We start from the raw sequence: 22,457 nt of genomic DNA on the forward strand, positions 1-22,457 counted from the left end.
GGTCATCTTCACTGGCAAAAGGAAAACGTTGGCGGCAAACAATACTACAGCAACTTGGGGACCAGGAACTCCCCTTACCCACTTCCTGGGATGGCTACTTTTGTGACTTCCAACAAGCCTGACCTCCAGGTCACCATTAAGGAAGAAGTCTGTCCCTTGCCTTACAACAGCTCATGGCCTTTCCCAGAGCTCCCTCTGCAACAGATCGTGTGCTCGGCTTCCACCAGCTACAACAACAGCAACAGGCCACCGGATCACGAGAACCGGGCCAGCGTCATCAAGAAAACATCAGATATTACTCAGTCAAGAGTCAAGAGCAGCTAAGCCACATAAACTGGTACGTTCTTGGTAGATTCTCTGTTGTGGCATTGAGGAGCACATCTAATGTACATTCAGCAAACCGAAGAGAGAAAAGCCTTGACAGTGCGGAACGCGACCGTGTCCAACTCCAGCACTGGAGCATTTTAAACTCAGGACTCCAACCAACAGAATGTAGACGTGAAGCTGGACAGAGGTCCAAGGTTACAGCCCAGGGACAGGAAAGCCAAGGCTGAAACAAGAGGACCAAGAGCCCCTCCCCAAATGAAGTTCCTCCATTTCTTGCAGTTCAGGCCACAATGGAACTGAAAACCTCGGAATGGAAAGAAAAATGTGAACTTGCTTGATTTTTGTTTTTTCCCCGAATCAGTTGTGAATATGTACATAATGCAGTGCTGTACTAGCAATACTGCAGACTGCTTTCGCACCTTATTGAAAATAAGAAAAAGCACTTGCAAAAAAGGCCTTTCATTATCTTGCTCTTATTAATGGCACACTTAAAGCCCCTTCTTCCCCACCCTCAACTTTGTTCTTTCCCAGGGCTCTTCTGGCTAATGTCGCCTTGGAGTATGGAAAAAGAATCAAATAGGAAAGTAAAACCTCCTCCTGTACATTTCGCAGGTTGTTTTTAAGAGTGCTTACCTTATACTTGTCTAATCTGCTATGCTTGAAAGCTGTGTGGTACAATAGAAGAAAATCTATTACAGATATATTATGCAAATTCCCAGGTTTTAAAGAGAGAGAGAAATACTCTAATTCTAACCAGAGTAAGCTTTTTTATTTTTTTATACAGTGGGATATTTTATTCAAAGTAAAATTCTAAAGTGAATATTAATTGTTTTACTTTTTTATCTTTTCTACAGCAAATTTATAATTTTACAATTCAGTGACTTGGTTGTCAGCAACCATTGCATCTTTGTGGCACATTTTCTTTTTTTCTTTTTATTTCTTTTTTCTTTTTTTACAATTTGTAAAGGTGAAATAGCTTTTAATGAATTTTATGTAGCAATCAAACTATCCTGTGGATTGATAATAAATATTATATATAAATAAGTTTTTAAATAAACACGTTTTCTTTGGTGTATGGGATTTAAAATATATATATATAAGATAAAACGCTTCCAAAGGGATCGTGTAAATAAGTTAAGGTGGCAATTACTTTCATGTTCTGAAAACAAAAGATGCCAAAATATATGATGTTTGTTCTATTAATTGAGAGGGGGCTATAGCACAGGCAGGAGGAATAAATGATAACCTAATCTAAAAAACAACAGATATAATCCAGCAAAAATTAAGCCCCATCGATCTCAGTTGGAGAGTTTTAAGTGGAATTTCTTAGTGCTTCAGGTACATTTGGTGTCAAAAGTTCTTTACAGTGCACATTATGCTTACAAAGAAATCCTATCCTGCACACAGACCAGTTTTACTAATTTGAGACAGAAGATTTGCTTGAGACATACAGTTAGAACAAATTGAATGCTAAAGAGCTATAAGGTGCACATCTATAAGGAGAAGGGTAACTCCTGTCTCCAAAAGCCAGCATGGTAGTTTTAATTTTGCAGTGAGGCAATAAAAGCTGTAATAATTTCTGCTGGGAATCCTACTGTTTTGGTATCCCATAACTGGGATACTTCTTAATCTGGCTTTCCTAACCACTTTAGAAACATGGGTGAACACAGCAGTGCTATTTTTCAAGAAGAAAAGGTGATGGAACTCACCATGAATTTTACTTTATTTTATTCATTCTCTTAGAAATGCCTACCTGAGAGGTGCTGGAACTGAGTTCTGGCAGGTTCCTGCTGAATGAAAAGCCCTGGAACAGAGAATCCCAATTAGTGTTAACTGTGGATAATATCAATGAAGAGATTCTAGGCAGTGAGTCAAGGCTTGTCCTAGATACGTAAAACGTATTTATACTAAAGTTCAGAATCTGACTCTCAGGCAATTCTCAAGGTGGCTTATGACAATTAATCATCAGTAACCATGAAACCAATAGTTAAATTATTATGAATGTGGCTGCAGTTTTCACACATGATGAAAGTAGTCGCCTTACTTAAAGGCATTCAGCACAGGTACAGATTAGACCCACATTCGTTTATGGTTTATATAATATATGAAGCATCCCCTAAAATGTCCGTTGCTTGAGGTATAGATTAATCTGCCTCATAACCCAAAGTTTTCACACATGAAGCGTAAACCAGTTTTGTGATACATGATGTCCTCCCCCTCCAAAAATAAAACCTATCAATCAGAATGCTTATTTGCTTGCAATATCATTTGTTCAATCTTTGCACTTGACCTGTTGCAGCTGCGATGCTGGTTGTGGCACAAGCAAAACAACAATGATTGTGAGATCAGCCACTTGGCCCAGATAATTTCTTAGCAACACAGCCAAATTATGCCTAAATCAATCTGTGTGCTTGTTACATTTCTGCCCAACCCAAATAAGGACAGAGCAGCAAGGTACATTAGGCTGATATCCTAAGGCTATTCATTGAGCTTCCTAGCCTTAGGGCTAATTCCATCTTTACTTTTTCTGCTTGGATACAAATCTAAACTGAAATGGTAAAATGTATGTACTGTAATTATACCACAGAGAATTCTCTTTATTTTCTATCCATACTGACACAATTCAACTATCTTTTGTTTCTATAATGTATTATTTTTATTTGTTAAAAGTTCATGTACACACACACACACACACACACACACACACACACACACCAGCCATGGCTCTACTGCTTCAGTACTAGTTTATGCACACACAAAAAAGGGCCTTGAGAAAGTGTTCAAGTAGCACACATTTATCCTGTCATTTTGAAAAGAACTTAAATGTTGGTAATTTATCACACAGTGAAGTTTCAGAGTGCAACTAGGAAACCACAAGTAAAGTGCACACAAGTCTCACAACTCACGGCTGCTACTGATAATGAAGTTTCCCAAGTACTGTATGTGCTCTTTTGTTCATATTTTAGCTGTAACATCATTGCAGTGCAGCATTTTAACTACTGGTAGTTCCAATCACTTACTTACAATAACAGGTCCGAATGCTTGTACTTTCAGAAAGTTTATACAGCTCCTTCTTTGGCACAGTTGCAATTGCTCTTTTGGTTCAGGATACAACTGCATTTGGAGATTCTTTTATTAGAGTTCTGGACTGCAGACCAATCCCAGGTCTCACAGGGGGAGTGTGTGTTCCTAGAACAAAAGGATATGGTTTAGTCTTGCTTTATACATCAGGGATTTCCCCAACTACAAAGCATAGTAAGACAACCCCTTAGGGTTTCTGTTGTGGCTGTGCACCAGATTCAGCCAAATTGCATGCTAAATTGGGCTGATTAGAGGGGATCTAGGCTTTGGCTGAGTTGGGTTGGGGCAGCCCTGGTTAGGCCATCTAGGGTGGTGTGCAGCCATCGGGCAGGGCATTGGGTGGAAAGGCTGCAGGAGTCTGCTTTGCCAGCACGTTCCCCACAGAGAATGTGCTGGGGAAGCAAACCTTAGCAGGATGGAATCCTCCACTCATCAGGATTCTATCCTGTGGGCTGCAGGATGCTTTTTTGAAGCTTGCGAAGTAGCACCTAGCAGACTGAACCCTCTTGCTCTTGGCTGGGAGAGGAGAAGCAGTGTTTCTTCCCCCTGACCCCTCCTGACAGTACAGTGATACCTCTGGTTACTTATTTCATTTGTTCTGGAGGTCCATTCTTAACCTGAAACTGTTCTTAACCTGAAGCACCACTTTAGCTAATGGGGCCTGCCGCGCTGCCACCGCACAATTTCTGTTCTCATCCTGAAGCAAAGTTTTTAACCCAAGGTACTATTTCTGGGTTAGCAGAGTCTGTAACCCGAAGTGTATGTAACCCGAGGTACCACTGTATCTCAGTTGCAGTTGTCAGAACCCTAATTAAACATTAGCCCCGCCCCAAATTGTTGGCTGGACCCAGGGCAAGGTGGGTGGTCCTTGGGTCGGCCAGGCTTGCAGAGGGGGTGAAGGGGGCTATGTGCAGCTCTAGGTTCTATACTATGACCTTGATGCACTGACACAGCAATACTGATAAGCTCTGGAATCTCTAGCTTTGTAGCAAATCCCAGCATATGTGAATGAACTGTCTTGCCCTGAATCAAAGCAATAGGCTACCTATCACAACAACTGCCAGCAGCACTTCTGTAGGATTCTCATGACCACAGATGGATGGACATTTGATGGCTCTGTTGTCCAAGTTTTTAAAGCTGGAGATTACGAGTACTGAAACTTCTTATTTGCAAATAATATATTATGAGCCATGCTCTTTCCCCGATAGGATTCTATGCAAATTCAAATAATTATTAACAGTCATGTAATCATATTTTTAAAAAAGCAAGAATACATAAATTTAGGAGCCAGTGAAATTTTATAGTAGCCAGATAGGAGCACAGAACGGGTTCATTACTTTTGCAGCAACCTTCATGCCAACACTCAAGCCCAATATTTTTGACACACCAGTGGCAATTAGGCACGTTCATTATTTATGCTGTGAATTTAAGTACTTAGGTATTAATTTTCAGGTATATGATAATTCTGAGAGTACTCTGAGTTGTACTTAAATAGGCCTTAATTTTAAATAATTGGGCCTGCCAAACCCCACACACCGACTGCATCCTTCAAGCAGCCCTGTTCTGTTGAGACAGAAATTCATCAGCGGAAGCTTTTCCTGAAACTGAGGTGATGGGGGCTGGGAACCTGCAGCCGACTGCACAGCTCCACCCAGGCCCTGATCCTTCACTGGTCCTACTCTGTGCTCTGCGTCTTTTCAAAAGCTAAACCTCAGAGTGCATTGGTTAGAGTGGCCTTATAACATTGTTCTGCCAGCACTGCCACACTTCATGGCAGGGTCTTTTAGTTTTGTTAAGCCCCGATACCACATCACAGGCTTCCTTTCCACTTACCTCCTCTGTTCCAAAGATCTCACCACTGCTACTGAAGCTGGAGACCCAAAGGTGGGAAGGATGACCTCAAAGGCCTTGAGATAAAGTGCGGCAGGTAGAACAACTTTCCAAAAGTCCAACCACAGGGCACGGTGATTAGATAACTAAGAAGTGATAGGGAAAGTCACAAGAGCAGGATTAGTTAAAATAGAGTTGTCATATTTGAAACAGTAAAAATCCAGACAGAAAAGTGGTGGTTGTTGTTGTTGTTGTTTCGGCCAAAGGTTTGGAGCTGCTTTTAGTTTTGCCTAAAGTTGTTGAGCAGGGACGCAGGTGGCGCTGTGGGTTAAAGCCTCAGCGCCTAGGACTTGCCGATCGAAAGGTCGGCGGTTCGAATCCCTGTGGCGGGGTGCGCTCCCGCTGCTCGGTCCCAGCACCTGCCAACCTAGCAGTTCGAAAGCACCTCCGGGTGCAAGTAGATAAATAGGGACCGCTTACCAGCGGGAAGGTAAACGGCGTTTCCGTGTGCGGCTCTGGCTCGCCAGATGCAGCTTTGTCACGCTGGCCACGTGACCCGGAAGTGTCTCCGGACAGCGCTGGCCCCTGGCCTCTTGAGTGAGATGGGCGCACAACCCCAGAGTCTGTCAAGACTGGCCCGTACGGGCAGGGGTACCTTTACCTTTACCTTAAAGTTGTTGAGCACTGTCGACATGGGTTGCCCTGCATCTGGATTTTCCCGGACATTTTTGTGATTTCTGCCCAGACACTGCTTCCGACTGCAGTATTCCAGGGAAATTCTGGACATGTGACAACCCTAGTTAAAAAGAGTGACAACCCTAGTTTAAAATGTACACGTTGTTATATGGATTTGACAGATTTCAAGGCAAACCTTTTGAAAGTACAGTACATACAGTGCAAACCATTTGTAGCCTATATTCTTAAAGCTGTGTTGGTTTTTTAAAAAAGTGCTAAGCTGCTAAAATGAAACAGCGGCCCAAGAATGACTAATTAAATACATTTCAAAACTCCTTCAAACAGAGCTATGTTTTTATAATCAAAACTCCAGCTCCTCAATAACTGACTTTGACAATGTGTTTGCACTTTCAGTTTACACAACAACCTGCTCAGCTAGTTGCTGCTCCAAGTTCCCATAGTAACCATTCACTTGGCTGCCTTGCCATGGAAACTGCATATTATTTCCTAGTACCTGAATGACCTTTGAGCTACAGAACAAGAAAAGGTAGACAACTACCTTTGTATGGACGTCGTATACTTTTATGTACCCCTGCAGCAATTTCTTGTGGGTGCTCATGTCAGATTCTCCATTCACTTAAATGGAAGTAGGGAGTGCCACACACACACAAGGGAAAGGCAAAAAGAACAGCACCCCCCTTTAAAGTGATAGAGGAAATGTGCCTACAGGTTCAAAAAGGTTAGGGACCCCTGTTCTTGCTTCTTGTCATTTCAGTAAGTGCCCTTTTGCTGCTGGATGTTGCAGAAAGTTTTCTGCACAGAGGCACCGGACATATAAAAAGGGGTGTTACAAAAATGGTTAAACAAACCATGGTTTCATGTTACATCTGAACCCAGCCATTGGCTCCAGGCTTGAAGTCATTACCAGAATATGTACACATTGAACTGCAATATGAGCATCACATGATGCGACAGTTATGCAGCAGTTTAGAGATAACAAAATAATAAAGTTTCCGTATATTAGTGCAATCAGTTAACTATCTTCCTCCTGCCTTCATTGCTAGCAGTTACTGAGGCTCTTGGGTAGTAGTAAAGTCGAAAAGCATTCTTTATAGTGACAAATTAACAAACCCAGACTTCCAGTGTTTACCTCTTTCCTTTTTATAACTCTGGCCCTTTGAGCAAACAAACAGCAACGATGATGCAACTTCATCAGACATTGCATTATGGAAATATGCCAAACTTTATCTATAAAAACACACAAAATACTTGCGCTAAATCAGTTCAAAGGTTACACCAGATTGTTTCATGCACACCCAGCTATAACTAATGTTAGAGCACTCGCCGTCATCAGGAAACAAAGGAAAGAAATCAACCACCAAGTCAATGATAATCTTTTTGATCTACATGAACTTAAAAGAGTTTGATGCAAGGAGGTTTCTCCCTTTTGTTTCCTGGGCTGGGCTCCTTTGTTCTTAAAAGCCGTGTCTTTGTCAAAAACATCAACAAGTGTACTGTACCTTTCCCCATCAATCATTACATCACTGAGAAAGGGAAGGTTGCAGTTGTGCCCTTCCTGCCTTGATGTGTTGAATGTAAGAGCTCAGGAGCCCTGCTGGTGAAAGGTAGCAACTGCATTGGCATGCTGAGGCGACATTATCCATTGTAACAGATTTCCTATTTATTATAATGCTGACTCCGAAGCAAACCAAACTAACCTGATTTATCTCTGTGTGGTGTTGGGGGAAAAGCATTAGGTATTGTTCCACAGAGGCAAGGACTCAAATCCCTGTGCTGACTAGCCTTGAACACTTGAGGCTGCATACACACCATACGTTTAAAGCACATGGCTCTCTCCAAAGAACCATGGGAACTTTAGTTTGTCAAGGGTGTGGGGAATTGTAGCTCTGTGAGGCGTAAACTACAGTTCCCAGAATTCTTTGGGGGGGGTAAGTCATGTGCTTTAAATGTATAATTCTCTCGGCTAATCTACCTCAGAGTGTATCTGAAAGGACATGACTGCCCACATACATGGTGATGCAGTTTTCAGGTTTCAAATTTCATATTATTTCATGGAACACAATCCTGTATCACTTCTGTTCTCCATCCCCAGGGCTGGCCAAATCTAACATGTTACTCAGAGTAGCTGTATTTAACCTCTTTCCATGCCAGCACAGTAGGTCTGTCTGTTTGTCTGTCTGTCTGTCTATCTATTTTATTTATTATTATTTATTTTCAGCATTTGATCCCAAGAATCATTTCAGTTGTAAATACAGTTTTATTCTCACTTTCACTTGCACCGTTTATATACAGACAGAACCAAAAATAGAAAGAGGAGGAGGCCAAGTCATGGGAAATGTCTGTGCAAAAGAATTACGGAAGGCACAGGAGCTTCTGACGGTTTTAAAGCTGACTCTTGCTTCCATATAATTAAACATGTGTTTTTATTGGAAGTTATTGCTGGTTAAAGAGCTCTGTTAAATGGAATGGGCAAATCAGTATTTAATTTTTGCTATTTGGGCTGATTCATGCATTGCATGAATTCTACACACAGGCCTCACTTGACAGAACTTTTAACTGGGTAATTGGTGAGATGAATTTCAACCTGTGGGGCTAAGTTTGAAGAGCACACTTAATTACTGAAGCCATTTTGGCTCCTGTGTGTTACTGTAACTGGGAAAGAAGAACATCATATTAAGGAAAGGTCATGGAACTTTTGTTTATTAAATGGAACCTCTTTCAGACTTTCTTTTCAGTGTCCTTTAAAAGCTCACATATTGAGCTTTTAAAAAACATATTATAATTTATTTTTAGATAATAACAGTTATCAAGCAAAACGAAAAACAAAACAACAGAACAAGCAAAACCATTTCATGACCAGCAAAATACAGTTCACTACATTATAAAGCACAACAAAATTTTGATTGCATGCTATTTCTGATTATCATTATTATCCTTTCAAAATGGTTCAGATTGTATCGAGAAAGCGTTTGTTTTCTTTTTGGCAAAGTGAATGCTACCTGTGTATTTTGCTATGTTGTATCATTTCTTTTTAATAAAATAAATAAAACAACAACAACACACAACAAAGCACTCGGTGTGTCAACAGAGGCTGCCAGTCATGTTCCTGATGTGCAATATAAGCAATTAAACCAACTTTCATAAAAAGTGCCTTTCATCATCATTAGATTACTTCTTGCTTCAACTTCTTAGGCAGCTTTTCCATTAAAGCAGATTTATTGATATCATTTGTCCACCCAATTATTACATAACATTTTCAATTGCTTGGTTTTGTTATTAGACAGACAGACGGGTGACAGCTCTAGAAGTTATTTTTTTTAGGACAGGTGCACTAGATAGCCTCAAAGTAACATAGGTACATGACTTAGATTCCACTAATGATTCTGCTAAATAGAACAGAATATGGAACAAAGTCCTGTTCCACTTAGTCTCTAGCAGAAAGGAAAATTCCTTAAAACTGACACCCAGGTAATACCTGTCCCCCCTCCCCCACCCACCACTTTGAGTAGGGATATCTAGTTCTAATAGTCCCTTATATTGATTACTTTTGTAATATGATTTGCGTATGTTGAGCTTTTTCAATATACATTTTGACAAATTAATTAAAATTTAGGCAGCAGACTTGTTGATAGCCCTAACACATTCCATTCCACTGACCATCTCCTACACTGCAAATGTCATTAGGAAGGAATAATCCACTATTCCCACTCTGCATAATCCACGAGTACTTTTGAAGAATCAGGTGCCTTCCTTCAAAAACAAGCAAGCAGAGCCTCATATATAATCAGAATAACTTCAATTACGTATAAACATTTTAAGGAGTTCACTGCGGTTGGGAGTTTTTGTGTGTGTTTTCCTTCCCAGGTCTGTTTATCCTCTAGTCGAGGACACAATTGTTTTGCATCTGAATGCACAAGAGCTGTTGACGGAGGAGGGAGTCTCCTGAAATTTAAGGAGGAGAACCCTGCTCATTGTAAACACTGCCCTGAGGGTTATTTCCTGCTTCCCCTGCAGCAGCCATGACAACAGTCATTCACGTATAAACAGTTGCTAGGATGCTGCTTGGAAGGGAGGGAACAGAGAGAATACCAATAATATTTCATTTAAATGCAAGAAAGACCTAAATTTAAAATGTCCAGTAATCTCACGAGCGTTCTTTAAAATGAAATTTCACATAATTTTTAAAGGAAAAAGAAAACCAGTGTGAAGCTCACTGGGTGTAATTGACCACTATTGCCTAGTCTGACCTCATCCACAGGGTTGTCACCATGTCAAAAGTGGGGTGGGGGGGCAGGCAAAATAACTGCTTATGGCACATATGCCATCCATTATTCTTTGAAAGGCTTTCAACACACACACACACACACACACACACACACACACAGAGAGAGAGAGAGAGAGAGAGAGAGAGAGAGAGAGAAATCATGTGTTTTGGGCAAAGATGCTGTGGCCCTTCAGGGTTTCAGCTGGCTGTGTGGTATCTATCAGGTTCTAGCTGGTTTTAAACAGAATTTACTGTTCTGGTCTGAGTGAGTTGGTTGTTATGGCTGGGCTTTATTTCAAATATGTTATTAAATTTATCATATATTATTGATTTTAAATATATAAATTATATATTTTAAAATAATTAGTCATGCATGCACAGACATTTATTTCTTTACATTCTGAAAGTACCAGTTCTTATGTCATTGGGATATAAATCAAACGAAGTAACTTAGAATGAAAGCAATTTCACAAAAAAAGGTGTGGTCAGAGAAGGTTTGTTTGTTTAATTTCTTGCCTAGTTTCACAACATTAAAGATTTGGATAGGATATCGCTTCTCTTTTAAGATCAAGATAGCAAAACACGGGGGAGGGAGCATGGGGGCTGGTCAATTTATCAATGGATATGCAGACAAGTGTCCTTTTTTGAACTTACCGTAGATTTAAACAATGCTGACACCTAGTGGTCACACACAACTCAGTCAATTTCAAGAAGTGCCTTGCAGGATCAGCAGAAAGTCTAAGCACTCTGGTTTCCAACAAGAGCCAGCCAGCGTCTAGAAGGAGCACAAAATAAAGATGATGACCTTTTCATTGGCCTGCATCTTGAACACAGAGGTTCTGTCTGTTTTCTTTTATTTAAGAAAACAGAACTTCATTCATTTACAGTGGTAGCTCAGGTTAAGAACTTAATTCGTTCCGGAGGTCTGTTCTTAACCTGAAACTGTTCTTAACCTGAGGTACCACTTTAGCTAATGGGGCCTCCCACTGCTGCTGCACTGCCGCGCAATTTCTGTTCTCATCCTGAAGCAGAGTTCTTAACCCAAGGTACTATTTCTGGGTTAGCAGAGTCTGTAACCTGAAGCATCTGTAACCCAAGGTACCACTGTATTTGTATATTTGTAGCTCACCCCCCCTTTTTTTACTGACAGGACTCCCTATTTACAAGTTGGGTTTTCCTTCCCTTACCCTGTCCTAGCCAAAACCAGGGCAACAGGCTTGCAGTGACCTTGCACCTGCAATTCGTTCCTCCATGGGGCGATTTGTGCTCACGAAGGAAAGTAACCCCTTCCTCCATGGTCCAGTTCCTCCAACATATCTGGACCTAACAATAAACTAGACTGCAGATACTGTACATAACCACAAACTGACAGATATCTTATTTAGAGATATATAAATAAGATATCCACTGATTTCCTGGGGAGTGAATTCAATAAACCCTTATCTATTTTTCTCTTTCTTTGTTTCTCTTTAAAATGTCCTTACTCTCTTCTTCAGGGTTGAAGCGCAAATGCTAAAGGGCAAATGCTAACACTTCTTGGCAAGGCTACCACCTCTACATTCATTTTATATGAGTAAGATAAATTACAGTTTTTCACTACTTTGCGGGACTATACCCCAAACACACAAATCTACTGTCTGTGATTGTCTGGCTAAGTTCTGTATCACAGTAATAGTTCATGGTTGTTAATATTAGCATATTATTATCATCACCACCACCACGATTTATCAGGGCTGGACTGGGACATTTTGCCGCTTGAGGCGAAACAGAAAATGGTGCCCACCCCTCCTCCTCTTCCTGCCCCCTGCCAAAGCCCCTTCCTGCTGTTCTGTCAGCTGAGGCAACAAAAGGCAGCCCCGGCTGGGACCCAGATCTGCTGCCCTTCCCAGCTGTCAAATTAGCCAGCTGCCCAAGGTGACTGCCTCACGAAGCCTCATGGGCAGGCCAGCCCAGTGATTTATTAAGCTTAGTGACTGTTTTACAGAAGCATCTTAATGGGACTTGCAAGTAATAGTAAAATCAATACATGAAAAACAAAACAACTGCAATGTGAGGTAATCAAAGTGTAAAAACAATCCCTCCATCTTCAAACACAGACCAAAATACCACAGACACCCTCTAAAATAAAATAAGAATACAGTGGTACCTCTGGATACGAACGGGATCCGTTCCGGAGTCCCGTTCACATCTAGAAGCAAACGTAACTAGCGACAGCACGTCTGCACACGCACGCGTCGCTTTTCATTGCTTCTGCACATGCGCGTGATGTCATTTGAGCATGCGCAAGCGGCAAAACCTGGTATTAATGTGCTCTGTTACTTCTGGGTTGCCGCGGAGCACAACTCGAACGCGCTCAACCCGAAGGGCAATTTACCCGAGGTATGACTGTACAATCAACTGCTGCAAAGAAAAAACACCAAAATACTTTGAGAAAAGAAACATATTTGCCTTGTGCCAAAAATATGGCAATGTCTGCACCAGGCAGAGCATTCCATGTCAGGGGGCCACTGCTGAAAAGGCCTGTTCCCACATGGCCCTCTGGACAGCTGCTGGAGAAGGATATCAGATGATGATCACAGAACATGGACAGGCTTACAGCAGGAAAGGCATTCTGTAAGGAAACAATCAAACTTCGGGAACTTATTCCTTTGGATTTTTGGAATAACTTCTTTCTTTCTTTCTTTCTTTCTTTCTTTCTTTCTTTCTTTCTTTCTTTCTTTCTTTCTTACCTTGCACCCAAATGGCATATATTAAACAGGGCTATTACACAGGCTAATCCAAAGCAATATTTTGTTATTCAACACTATGAACAACGAGGATTTGAAATGTAAGTAGACTGTTCTTTGCTATCATTTTTTCTATAATTTCTATGCTGGAAGAAACTTCCAAACAGCTTCAGTTTTCCTTTAGGTCAAAATGTTCAGCCTACTGTTTTAACTGATTTGGCATGGCAGTTAGTTTGTTGGCTCTCAGTCAGCGTTTTTCTAATTATCCAGCAATTAAAATCATGTGCAAACCATGCAATTCATTAAGAAACAAAAGGTCAGCGATGGGAAGAGTGAAACGGGACATTTTGGCAGTTTAGGGGCTTTCCTTAGAAATGGGAACAGAACAATCTCAACCTGGAAAGCTAAAGCAAATTGTGAGAGGAAGTGGTAAGATTTTCACTCATTTCCACTTCCTCCTTCAATTCCCTGGTTTTCCAGACTGAGCGGATAGGATATTAGGAGGGAGGGAAAGGAAGCATTTTGAAAAACCTTTGGAGTAAAAAAAAAGAGGAAAGATGGCTTTAGTTTTTACTTCTACTCTCTGACGTAAGTGTTTGGCTTAGTTTCCCCCTCTCTGGTGTTTGTGTTTATCTATCCTTGGGATCTGTTTATCTCACATTCTTGTGTCTGCAGGTGTGTGTGTGTGTGTGTATGTGTGTGTGTGTGTGTGATGAAATTTGTTTCATTTTTTCCAGGGGAGGGGTGTCTGTGGTTGGGTGTTAGCTTGATTCACCTCCTGCAACAATTAGCAAAGTTTTGCCTAGGCATAGTACTATTAACAAATAAAAGTTACAGCTTTGAAAGTGAACATTGTGAGGGTGAAACTGATGCAGACACTTGCTTTGAGTACTAGACTAGTGGCACCAGCGCATCACTGAATACTCAGGTAATACAGAAACTTAAAATTGTTTGGCATGGCTGGGGAAGGTTCTCGCCATGATAAAAGAGAAACACTTGTGAGGCAAAGGGACAGAACAGAAGGAAGAGCACAGGGATGCTTCTCAAATGCCTGGGGAGGCTTTCATGGGTGCCACTGCACCCATGGGTGCTCCATTTGGGATACCAGACTTAGCTGAAAAGTTTTCTGCTCAAACAATTCAAACCATCTGTCAGGGGTTCAGAAGGAGAGACACAGGAGGGGGAGCAAATGGAGAGTGAGGAGGAGGAGTACGAGGGGGGCGCAGGCAGTGACAGTGGCCAGAGTTATTCCACAAGCCTCTCTAGCGAATCGGAGGACTCACAGAAGGGAGCGTCGGTGGCCAGAGCAAGGGAGATTCCAGGGGAGAAACCTCAAGAGGGAGGGGCCAGCGGGGAGTCCCTGAGCAGCAGCTGGAGATCAGGACCAGCGTCTCCACCAGAGCGCAGTGGGGAGGGGGAGTCCCAGGAGTCGGGACCAGTGTCCTCACCACCAGAGGGAGGAGAGGAGTCAGGTTTGGCAACACCCACATCAGGAAGCGGGGAAACGGTCAGAAGGAAAATCACCGGCTGGGCGCGCGCGCCAAGTTCAAATGTACAGGAGCGCGGCACAGCGGGGAGCCCGGAAAGGGAGCCAGGTCCTAAAGCCCGCCGGAGGGAGGGGCAAGACTCAGGAGGCTCAGCGTCAGAGGAGTCCAGGAAGGAGGGAACCCCAGAGGGCAGAAGGACCCAGCGCAGGAAAGAGCAGCGCAAGAGTTGGAGCCGGGCTAGAATCTTAAACTGGTGTGGGTGGAGCAGTGAGTCAGAGGGGACTTAGCCGGTCTAGCGTTAAGACGTGGGTCTGCGCGCCCAGAGCTTGGAAATGGAAACTAAACTTCAATAAAGACTTTTGTATATAATATCCACTGGGCGTGGGTCCTCTGTGAGCTGGGACCTAGCGGCAGTCCTGACACCATCTCATGTGCATTTATCCAGCTGCTCCTGAGAGTTGGGAATGGGAAATGGCACAGAGGGGTGTAATTCGTACAGAGACTGGCAAAAATCAGAAAGGTTCACACAGTGCTTTTTTTCTAGAACAAAAGGTGCCAGAATACCCCCCAGAAAAAAACACTGCGTTCACATCTTATCGCTTTTAAATGGAAGGAACGGACGCAAAGCTCTCTTGCAAAATTTCCTCAGGCAAGCCATTTATTATTGCTAGACCTTGTGCCATTTTCAATTTGAATTCCATGGGCTTCATCATAGGAGTGGCTGCCATTTGGAATTTGGGGCACTGTGTATGATCAGGCTTTTCCCCGCCCTCACACATAGTGATGGACATGCACCCCTTCTCCATTCTCCTTGCACCATTATCAAGCTATTCAGGTTGTATCGGTGCTGTTGCAATGGGGAGAACCACTTGCATCACTCCACAAAAACAAAAGTCTGAGCACAGCTTGCAGATGCCACTCACTGAATCTGTGTGGTGATTGGAGACTGCAGGTGGCTGCCGAAGGCTTGGACCGCCTTCATCAGCCCAAGAATGCTGTTTTAAGCATTTGAGAAAGCAGGGCGCTGCCAATAAAACACATGAGCATTCCCAGGAAATCAGCCATTCTGGCACCTTGCCTTGCTCTTGTTTTTCATTACAAGTTGCCCTAACCCCATACTTTCATGGTGGTGCAGCTCTGACCCCACCGGTCTGCTATTTGCAGACTTCAATGCTTTTATATTCCCAAACTTTATTTCTGCCAAATCTAACTTCTTGGCTGCAAGATTCTTAGTTTTGTCTCTTTTCTGGATTCTGGGACTTTGCATTGGCCAGCCTCCAACCACATTCAATATGCTCTGGCCTTTCACTTGGCTCAAAGACCATTCAGGAAATAAAGAGCTGCTTTTTACTGAGTTATTTCTTAACTCAGCCAGACTGAAACAAAATAATAATAATAATAATAATAATAATAATAATAATAATAATATGATGCATGGTACTTATATAGCTCTTTTTCTCAAGTGCTCAAAGTGTTTCACATACATTATTTATTTCATGACACAATAAATTATTATTAATTATTATTATTATTTCTATACCACCCTTCATCTGAAGATCACAGGGCGGTTCACACAAACACAAAAATACAAAACAGAACACAAATTACTTAATAAAACAAGAACCAAAGCATACCAATAGCCCCTGTCCCACAAACACATTTAAAAGGCCACAGAATGTTCAATCAGCCAAAGGCCTTGTTACAGATCTATGCTTCTGCCTGGCACCTAAAGATATGTAATGAAGGAACCAGGCGAGCCTCCCTGGGGAGAACATTCCACAAGAGGGGAGCCACCACTGAAAAGGCCTGTTCTCATGTTGCTGCCCTCTGGATCTGTAGAGTCTACTGCATTATCAACATCTGCAACAGGGTGGCTTTCTGAGGTGACATGTTTTTTATCAAGCTGATGGGAGAGAGTGATACAGAGCTTTGGACTATAAATCAAACAGAGGTGACTTTCAAAGTCATTTTACTGTAGAAGAAACAAAGTTGTGCAAACCTATCCATAAGGATGCCAGCTCCTTTTCAAAGAAAGATCACAAGCAGGGACAACTTCTTCCATCACAGTGCTGCAGTGCCAAGGAAAAATGCACAGGCTAACCCCCCCCCCCCCTGTCTTGCAGCTATTAGAACCCAGGCAAGTCCAACTCTATGTCTTAACATGATTTTAAAAACAGAGAACAGTTTCAAAGCTTGCTAGTCGTATGAGGAGTGGTACAAGTTATTCAACACTGATGTTACAGGCATTATTCATTAGTACAATTATACACTGTGTTGTGTCAGCACTAATGCAGAGGGGAAATTGAGTTTCGCCAGGGGACACAATCTGTGGCTTGCATGCTTGTAAAATAGTTTTTTTTCTGTAACAACAAAGGCACAACTTGATAGAAAATGTCTCTCTTCCCAATCAGCAAAGGATTACAGGAGTCCTCACCCCAAAATGTGTGACATCTGCACACATCTTTAGTTACAGGGCCATACAGTAAATACTCAACCAAAGCAAAGGAGTCAAAACAAGCATCACATCCTAGATGACCAGTGCCCTGTTGCTCCCTTGAACTGTTGCCTACATTCCTCCACACAAGTTGCCTTTCTGTTTACTTTTAACGTATAATTGATGTGTATGTGCGTGACAGCACAGCAGGAAGAGAACAGTAAAATGCAAAGAGGTATGTCAGAAGTCTGGCACCGACTTTCCTCACAGAATACTACAGTGGTACCTCAGGTTACATACGCTTCAGGTTACACACTCCGCTAACCCAGAAATAGTGCTTCAGGTTAAGAACTTCACTTCAGCATGAGAACAAAAATCGTGCTCCGGCGGCGTGGCAGCAGCAGGAGGCTCCACTAGCTAAAGTGGTGCTTCAGGTTAAGAACAGTTTCAGGTTAAGTACGGACCTCCGGAACGAATTAAGTACTTAACCTGAGGTACCACTGTAATAATAATTTATTTATACCCTGCCCTTTCCGGTTCAGAAAACCGGGCTCAGGGTGGATAACAACAAATTTAAAATACTTCATTGTAGACGCAGCATAAAATACAGTATAAAAACATGATTAACAATAAAATTCAAAGTTCAGAAATCAATTTGAGGAAAATCCATCTAATAAACATTAGTCACCAGGGCTAGCTGGCTGAATTAGTCTTACTTGGGCCAGTGAGGAGGCCAGGGGAGAATTAGCTGTGGGGTCTCAGAGTGGGTAATCTTCATAAAAGGGAAGGGGGAAGGAAGAGAAGGGAAATAAAAGATCAGGCTGATTTCAAATTAAAGACCAGGCGGAAGAGCTCTGTCTTACTGGCCCGGCAAAAGGAGGTTAAATCCTGTAGGGCCCAAGTCTTGTGGGACAGAGCATTCCACCAGGTTGGAGCCATCACTGAAAAGGCCCTGGCCCTGTGGAGGATAGTCTGACTTCCTTAGGCCCCGGGACCATGGTTATTCATGGACCTTAAGGTCCTCTGCGGGGCATACCGGGAGAGGTGGTCCCGTAAATACGAGGGCCCTAAGCCACAAAGGGCTTTAAAGGTCAAAACCAGCACCTTGAACATGACCCTATACTCCACCGGGAGCCAGTGCAACTGGTAAAGCACTGGGTGAATATGCTCCCATGGCAGGGACCCTGTGAGGAGCCTTGCTGCAGCATTCTGCACCCTCTGGAGTTTTAGGGACAGTTTCAAGGGCAGCCCTGCATAGAGCGAATTACAGTAGTCAAGCCTGGAGGTGACCGTTGCATGGATCACTGTCGCCAGATCGGGGTGGGAAAGGTAAGGGACCAACTTACCTAGACTATAAATAGACTATAAATATCGGAAGTCACTAACATATGTGAAAAATTTCAACCCTGGGTGTCAAATGCCTCTGTAAATTTGCAAATATCCAATACTGTGCCAAAATCTGGTGAAGCTAATGCAGGAGTCAAAAACAGAAATAAAAAGTGCACTCCTCATACTTTAAAATTATATCGACTCACTGGCTTTAAAGAAAAGGTTTAAGATATGAAAAATTCATTATGTTTTTGTTCTCAGATTTATCCAGTTTGTTTTGAGTGCCCTGAAAAGCCTGACATGTGGGAACCAAGTAGTTGCATTGTTCCTGTGTTAACCTTTTGAGTGTCGTGGAAGCGCCGCTAGAGTTAACACCGAGAACTAAATTTTTGTTGCAACGTTTCTTTCTATAGTCAGAGCACGGTACCAGAATACAGCCCACAGCATCCTGCTACACTACATCAGAATGCAAAGTCCACCGTGTTATAGCAGTTATCCTGTAACTTTTTAAGTCTGGCAATTCCAGTTACTGCTGCTGTACCTTTAAACTCTGGAATCAAACCAGCAAAATGAGAGCAAGGCAGTGTGAGGTCCAGCCCTTCAGAGCAGCTTCAGATGCCTCATTGAGAGTTACTGCACAGGGACAGGCAGTGCCGACAATGCTCTGCCAAAACTCCTCTCCACCCAGCAACATGGCAAAGCACATGGCCCCCTTTCTCCTGCTTTTCCTCACCCTGGCAAGCTCATCCCTTGCACATCGGAAAAAGCTCCTACTGTTCTTGATTGATGGACTTCGCCACGATTATATCAGCGATGAAGCGCTGGAATCCTTGCCTGGCTTCAGAGAGATTGTGAACAGGGGGGTGAAAGTGGATTACCTGACACCAGACTTCCCCAGTTTTTCCTATCCAAACTATTACACACTGATGACTGGTGAGTACCTTCTTTGACTTTCTCACTACAGGGCTCTTAACAGCAGGCAGCCTTAATTGTTGCAGATTGCATAAAGCCAGTAGTTTCTGTAACACTGCGAGGACGAATACGGACTAAATTTTTAAATGAGGATTCATCCTCGCTGAAGATTAAAAGGAATGACTGCAGGTCAGTCTGAACTATATATATAAAAACAATAAATTTGTCAAGTTTTTGTTCCACTTTATTCTCAAGAAAGAAACTTTCCCCCCACAAATATAATCTTGTCAAACAGTTAGACCTTGTTGGCTCATCTGAAAAGCAAACAGTACAATCAGATTTTTTTTATAAAAAATAAAAATAAACTTTGACTATTAACTGTAGTTGTGGTGACTCGATAGTAAACCACTTAACTTCTCGCCTCAGGGAATATCAGGCATTAGCAAAAGTATTAAATGATTCCAGGACACAGAATACTATTCTCAGCTGGTGCATCTTCCCTCACTGGAATACACTATTAGATTGTGCTGAGTGTTCTTCCCCACATTTCTGAATAACTGGTTAAGATATAATTTAACCATTACTGAAAACAGACATTCATTTATTTGAGGGCGTGTAAACACATTTAATCATTTTATGGATCATTTCACTATATTAAGCAAAATTTGCATCAGTTCTAACTAAAACTGAAAATATTGTGGCAGGACAGGACGGGGTTGTTGTCCCCATCAGTACAGTATTTTCTTTCTATTTTTGTTCGTTGCTTGTCACAGTTGAGAATGTAGATGCTTCCACAGCAGGTTTATATAGTAAATAATGTCAGGTATGTAAACTTGGAGAGCATCTAAGGTGCTCTCCAAGTTTTCATATTTTGCAACAAACCTTTCTTTTCATCCTAGATAAACTGCAATTTATTTGCTTCTCTAGAGTACTTCTAATATTTCCCATTCTGAGCACTTCTGCCAGCGTCAACACACGTGACCCTGGCATAATAAAAACCCTTGTGAATAAAACCGGCATAATGTCATGGTTTGTGACTTCGTGCTTGTGCTGCGGTAGGTACATTGTTTCCTGCATTACAATTAGCTCTATGATCAGCAGATAACTACTTACCCGGCTAGCCGCTGAAATGTCTTACTCTGAAGAAGCCCCACTCACTTCCATAGGACTCCCTCAGAATCAGAAGGTTATGGACTGGAACTTCTGTAGTGTTTCCAAAGTTCACTTTGCTTCCCATTCCGGTTACGCAGCAGGAATGTGAGAGAAAGAAAGAGAATATAAACAAGGGGCAACTAGTCCAAACACTGTGCAAGGATCCTGGAATTAAAAAAGCAAAGCGCAAGTTTTGTATGATCAAAGCACTGCACTTGAATTAAAGAGAGGATCTGCAACAGTTTAAGTGTTATCCAAATACATACAGCACTCTGAACCCCCTGGATAACTAAGGCTGTAATCTTAAACACATTTCTGTGTAAACCTGCATAGGCTTGCTCTGCATGTTGAGAAGGGTCCATAGCTCAGCAGTAGAACATCTGCTTTCAATCCCTGGCATCTCCAGATAGGGCTGAAACCCTGGACAGCTGCTGCCAGTCAGTGTAGACAAAACAGGGCGAGATGGACCAATGGACCAGACTCAAAATAAGGCAGTTTCCAGTGCAAATCACCCCTGCCATGCAGTGATGGGAAGAAGATGCTGGGAGGTCAGGCAGCTGGAAGAAAGAGTTTGGATTTGGTATCCCACTTTATCACTACCCTAAGGAGTCTCAAAGCGGCTAACAATCTCCTTTCCCTTCCTCCCCCACAACAAACACTCTGTGAGGTAAGTGGGGCTGAGAGACTTCAGAGAAGTGTGACTAGCCCAAGATCACCCAGCAGCTGCATGTGGAGGAGTGGAGACGCGATCCCGGTTCACCAGATTACGAGTCTACCACTCTTAACCACTACACCACACTGACTCTCTTAACCACTGAGGACACCTGTTCTTTCCGGAGACAGTGATAGATATAGGAGTACTCTCAAACTATATACCTGCTCCTTCAGGGAGAGGGCAACTTGATCAAGAACAGACAACTTGTCAGTTCCCCAAACTTGGGAGCAACTTGCCTACAGGGCTTCTGTCTTACCAGGATTCAGCTTCAGTTGACAGGCCTTTATCCAGCCCCTTAATAATTCCAGACATTGGTCAAAGAGACTTGTTATCACCTCAGAGATGTGAGGAGTAGAGAAGTAGAGCAGAGTGTCATCAGCATACTGCTTACACACCTTGCTCCATATTACCAATTGGAATGGTCATCTTTTCTACCCAGTCACATCTGGTTTATCAGGTTACTCTAGGAGTAGGACCTGGGAATGAACCCATCACTACACAGGAGTGGCTGCTAGATGAGAGTGAACCAACAGACACTCCTTATTTACTTACTGTCACACCACAAAAATGCAATAAACTTCCTTGTGCCATACTTGAAGAACAAGGGCTATGATTCTCACAGTGCACTACTTACCATACTAGAGGATTTTGATTGGGTGGGGAAATCACAATAAGCACACCTAGGCTGCATTTCTTCAAGAAATAATTCTTGCAAAGGGGGCACTGGTGCTGGTGTTGCTCCCATAAGTGCTCCAGCAAGATGGCACACCGCATGGCTGTTGGTTGGCAAGGGAAAATAGGTACATAAAAAGAGAATTTACTGGATGCCAAGATCCAGATCTGGGGCAGGTACTCTTTGGTGAAAGAACCCCAGCAGAGATTTAAAACATCACAAAATATGCAGCAAAGTAAAACATGGAAGTATAGGCTGTTAGACATTTAAAAGACACCCTCTAAGTTTCTTCCAGAGTTTCTCACTTCCCCTAGCACAAAAAAAGACCAAATGTTTGGTAAGTTAAAAACAGTTTACTTACAAACTTTTCCAAGGTCAGATGTGCTTTTCCATGCAGCATTCAGGAAACACAGGCAACAAAACTTAGGTTAGTTCCAAAGTGGTGAAAGTTCCAAAATTATTAGATACAGGAAGACAAGGATTGTTTGTAGAAAAGGTGAGGGGGAGTGATCTAGCTAAGTCTGGAAATGTAGCTCAATAAAGGCATAACTAACACTAAAATACTTTTATCAGGAGTGGGTACCAAGGTGAAATTTTGGTGTTCCTAGTTAGTTGCACGTCCCTTCTGGATTCTATCCAGAAGAGCCAATCCCTTAGTCGACACACTTACTCAAGGTCAAAGCAGAGCTCAGTTTTGGGGGAAAATAATAGTCTAAAACAGTTTGACACACTGCTTTCCAGAGTTGGTTATCACCCAATTGCAGGAAAACACTCAGCTGGCACAGTGGCAATTTTTTAAATATATTTTAACTGAGCAAGGTCCACTCTTGC

At 42.3% G+C, this 22,457-nt stretch overlaps 2 protein-coding genes and 1 long non-coding RNA gene across 10 annotated transcripts in view; 2 read left to right on the plus strand and 1 right to left on the minus strand.

The window, feature by feature from the left end:
* Positions 1 to 1,400, plus strand: part of IRF2 (interferon regulatory factor 2) — a 38,846-nt gene extending 37,446 nt beyond the window's left edge. For all 8 annotated transcript variants that reach the window (XM_083755914.1, XM_083755913.1, XM_083755915.1 and 5 more), the window contains one exon: positions 1 to 1,400. In XM_083755914.1, coding sequence (XP_083612040.1) covers positions 1 to 324 — 324 coding nt within the window. In that variant the 3' untranslated portion in view covers positions 325 to 1,400.
* LOC310852541 lies at positions 1,245 to 21,980 on the minus strand. The gene is made up of 7 exons (XR_014568237.1): positions 21,588 to 21,980; positions 20,200 to 20,403; positions 12,707 to 12,809; positions 7,434 to 7,558; positions 5,242 to 5,384; positions 3,352 to 3,516; positions 1,245 to 2,131 (listed from the first exon to the last, which is right to left on the minus strand). It is a non-coding gene; the product is annotated as an uncharacterized lncRNA (long non-coding RNA).
* Positions 18,651 to 22,457, plus strand: part of ENPP6 (ectonucleotide pyrophosphatase/phosphodiesterase 6) — a 27,949-nt gene continuing 24,142 nt past the window's right edge. The window contains exon 1 of the mRNA XM_083755820.1: positions 18,651 to 19,107. Coding sequence (XP_083611946.1) covers positions 18,744 to 19,107 — 364 coding nt within the window. The 5' untranslated portion in view covers positions 18,651 to 18,743. The remainder of the gene's footprint in view (positions 19,108 to 22,457) is intronic.

Source organism: Podarcis gaigeae (genome assembly GCF_964106915.1).
Source record: "Podarcis gaigeae genome assembly, chromosome: 9".
Lineage (NCBI taxonomy): Eukaryota > Metazoa > Chordata > Lepidosauria > Squamata > Lacertidae > Podarcis > Podarcis gaigeae.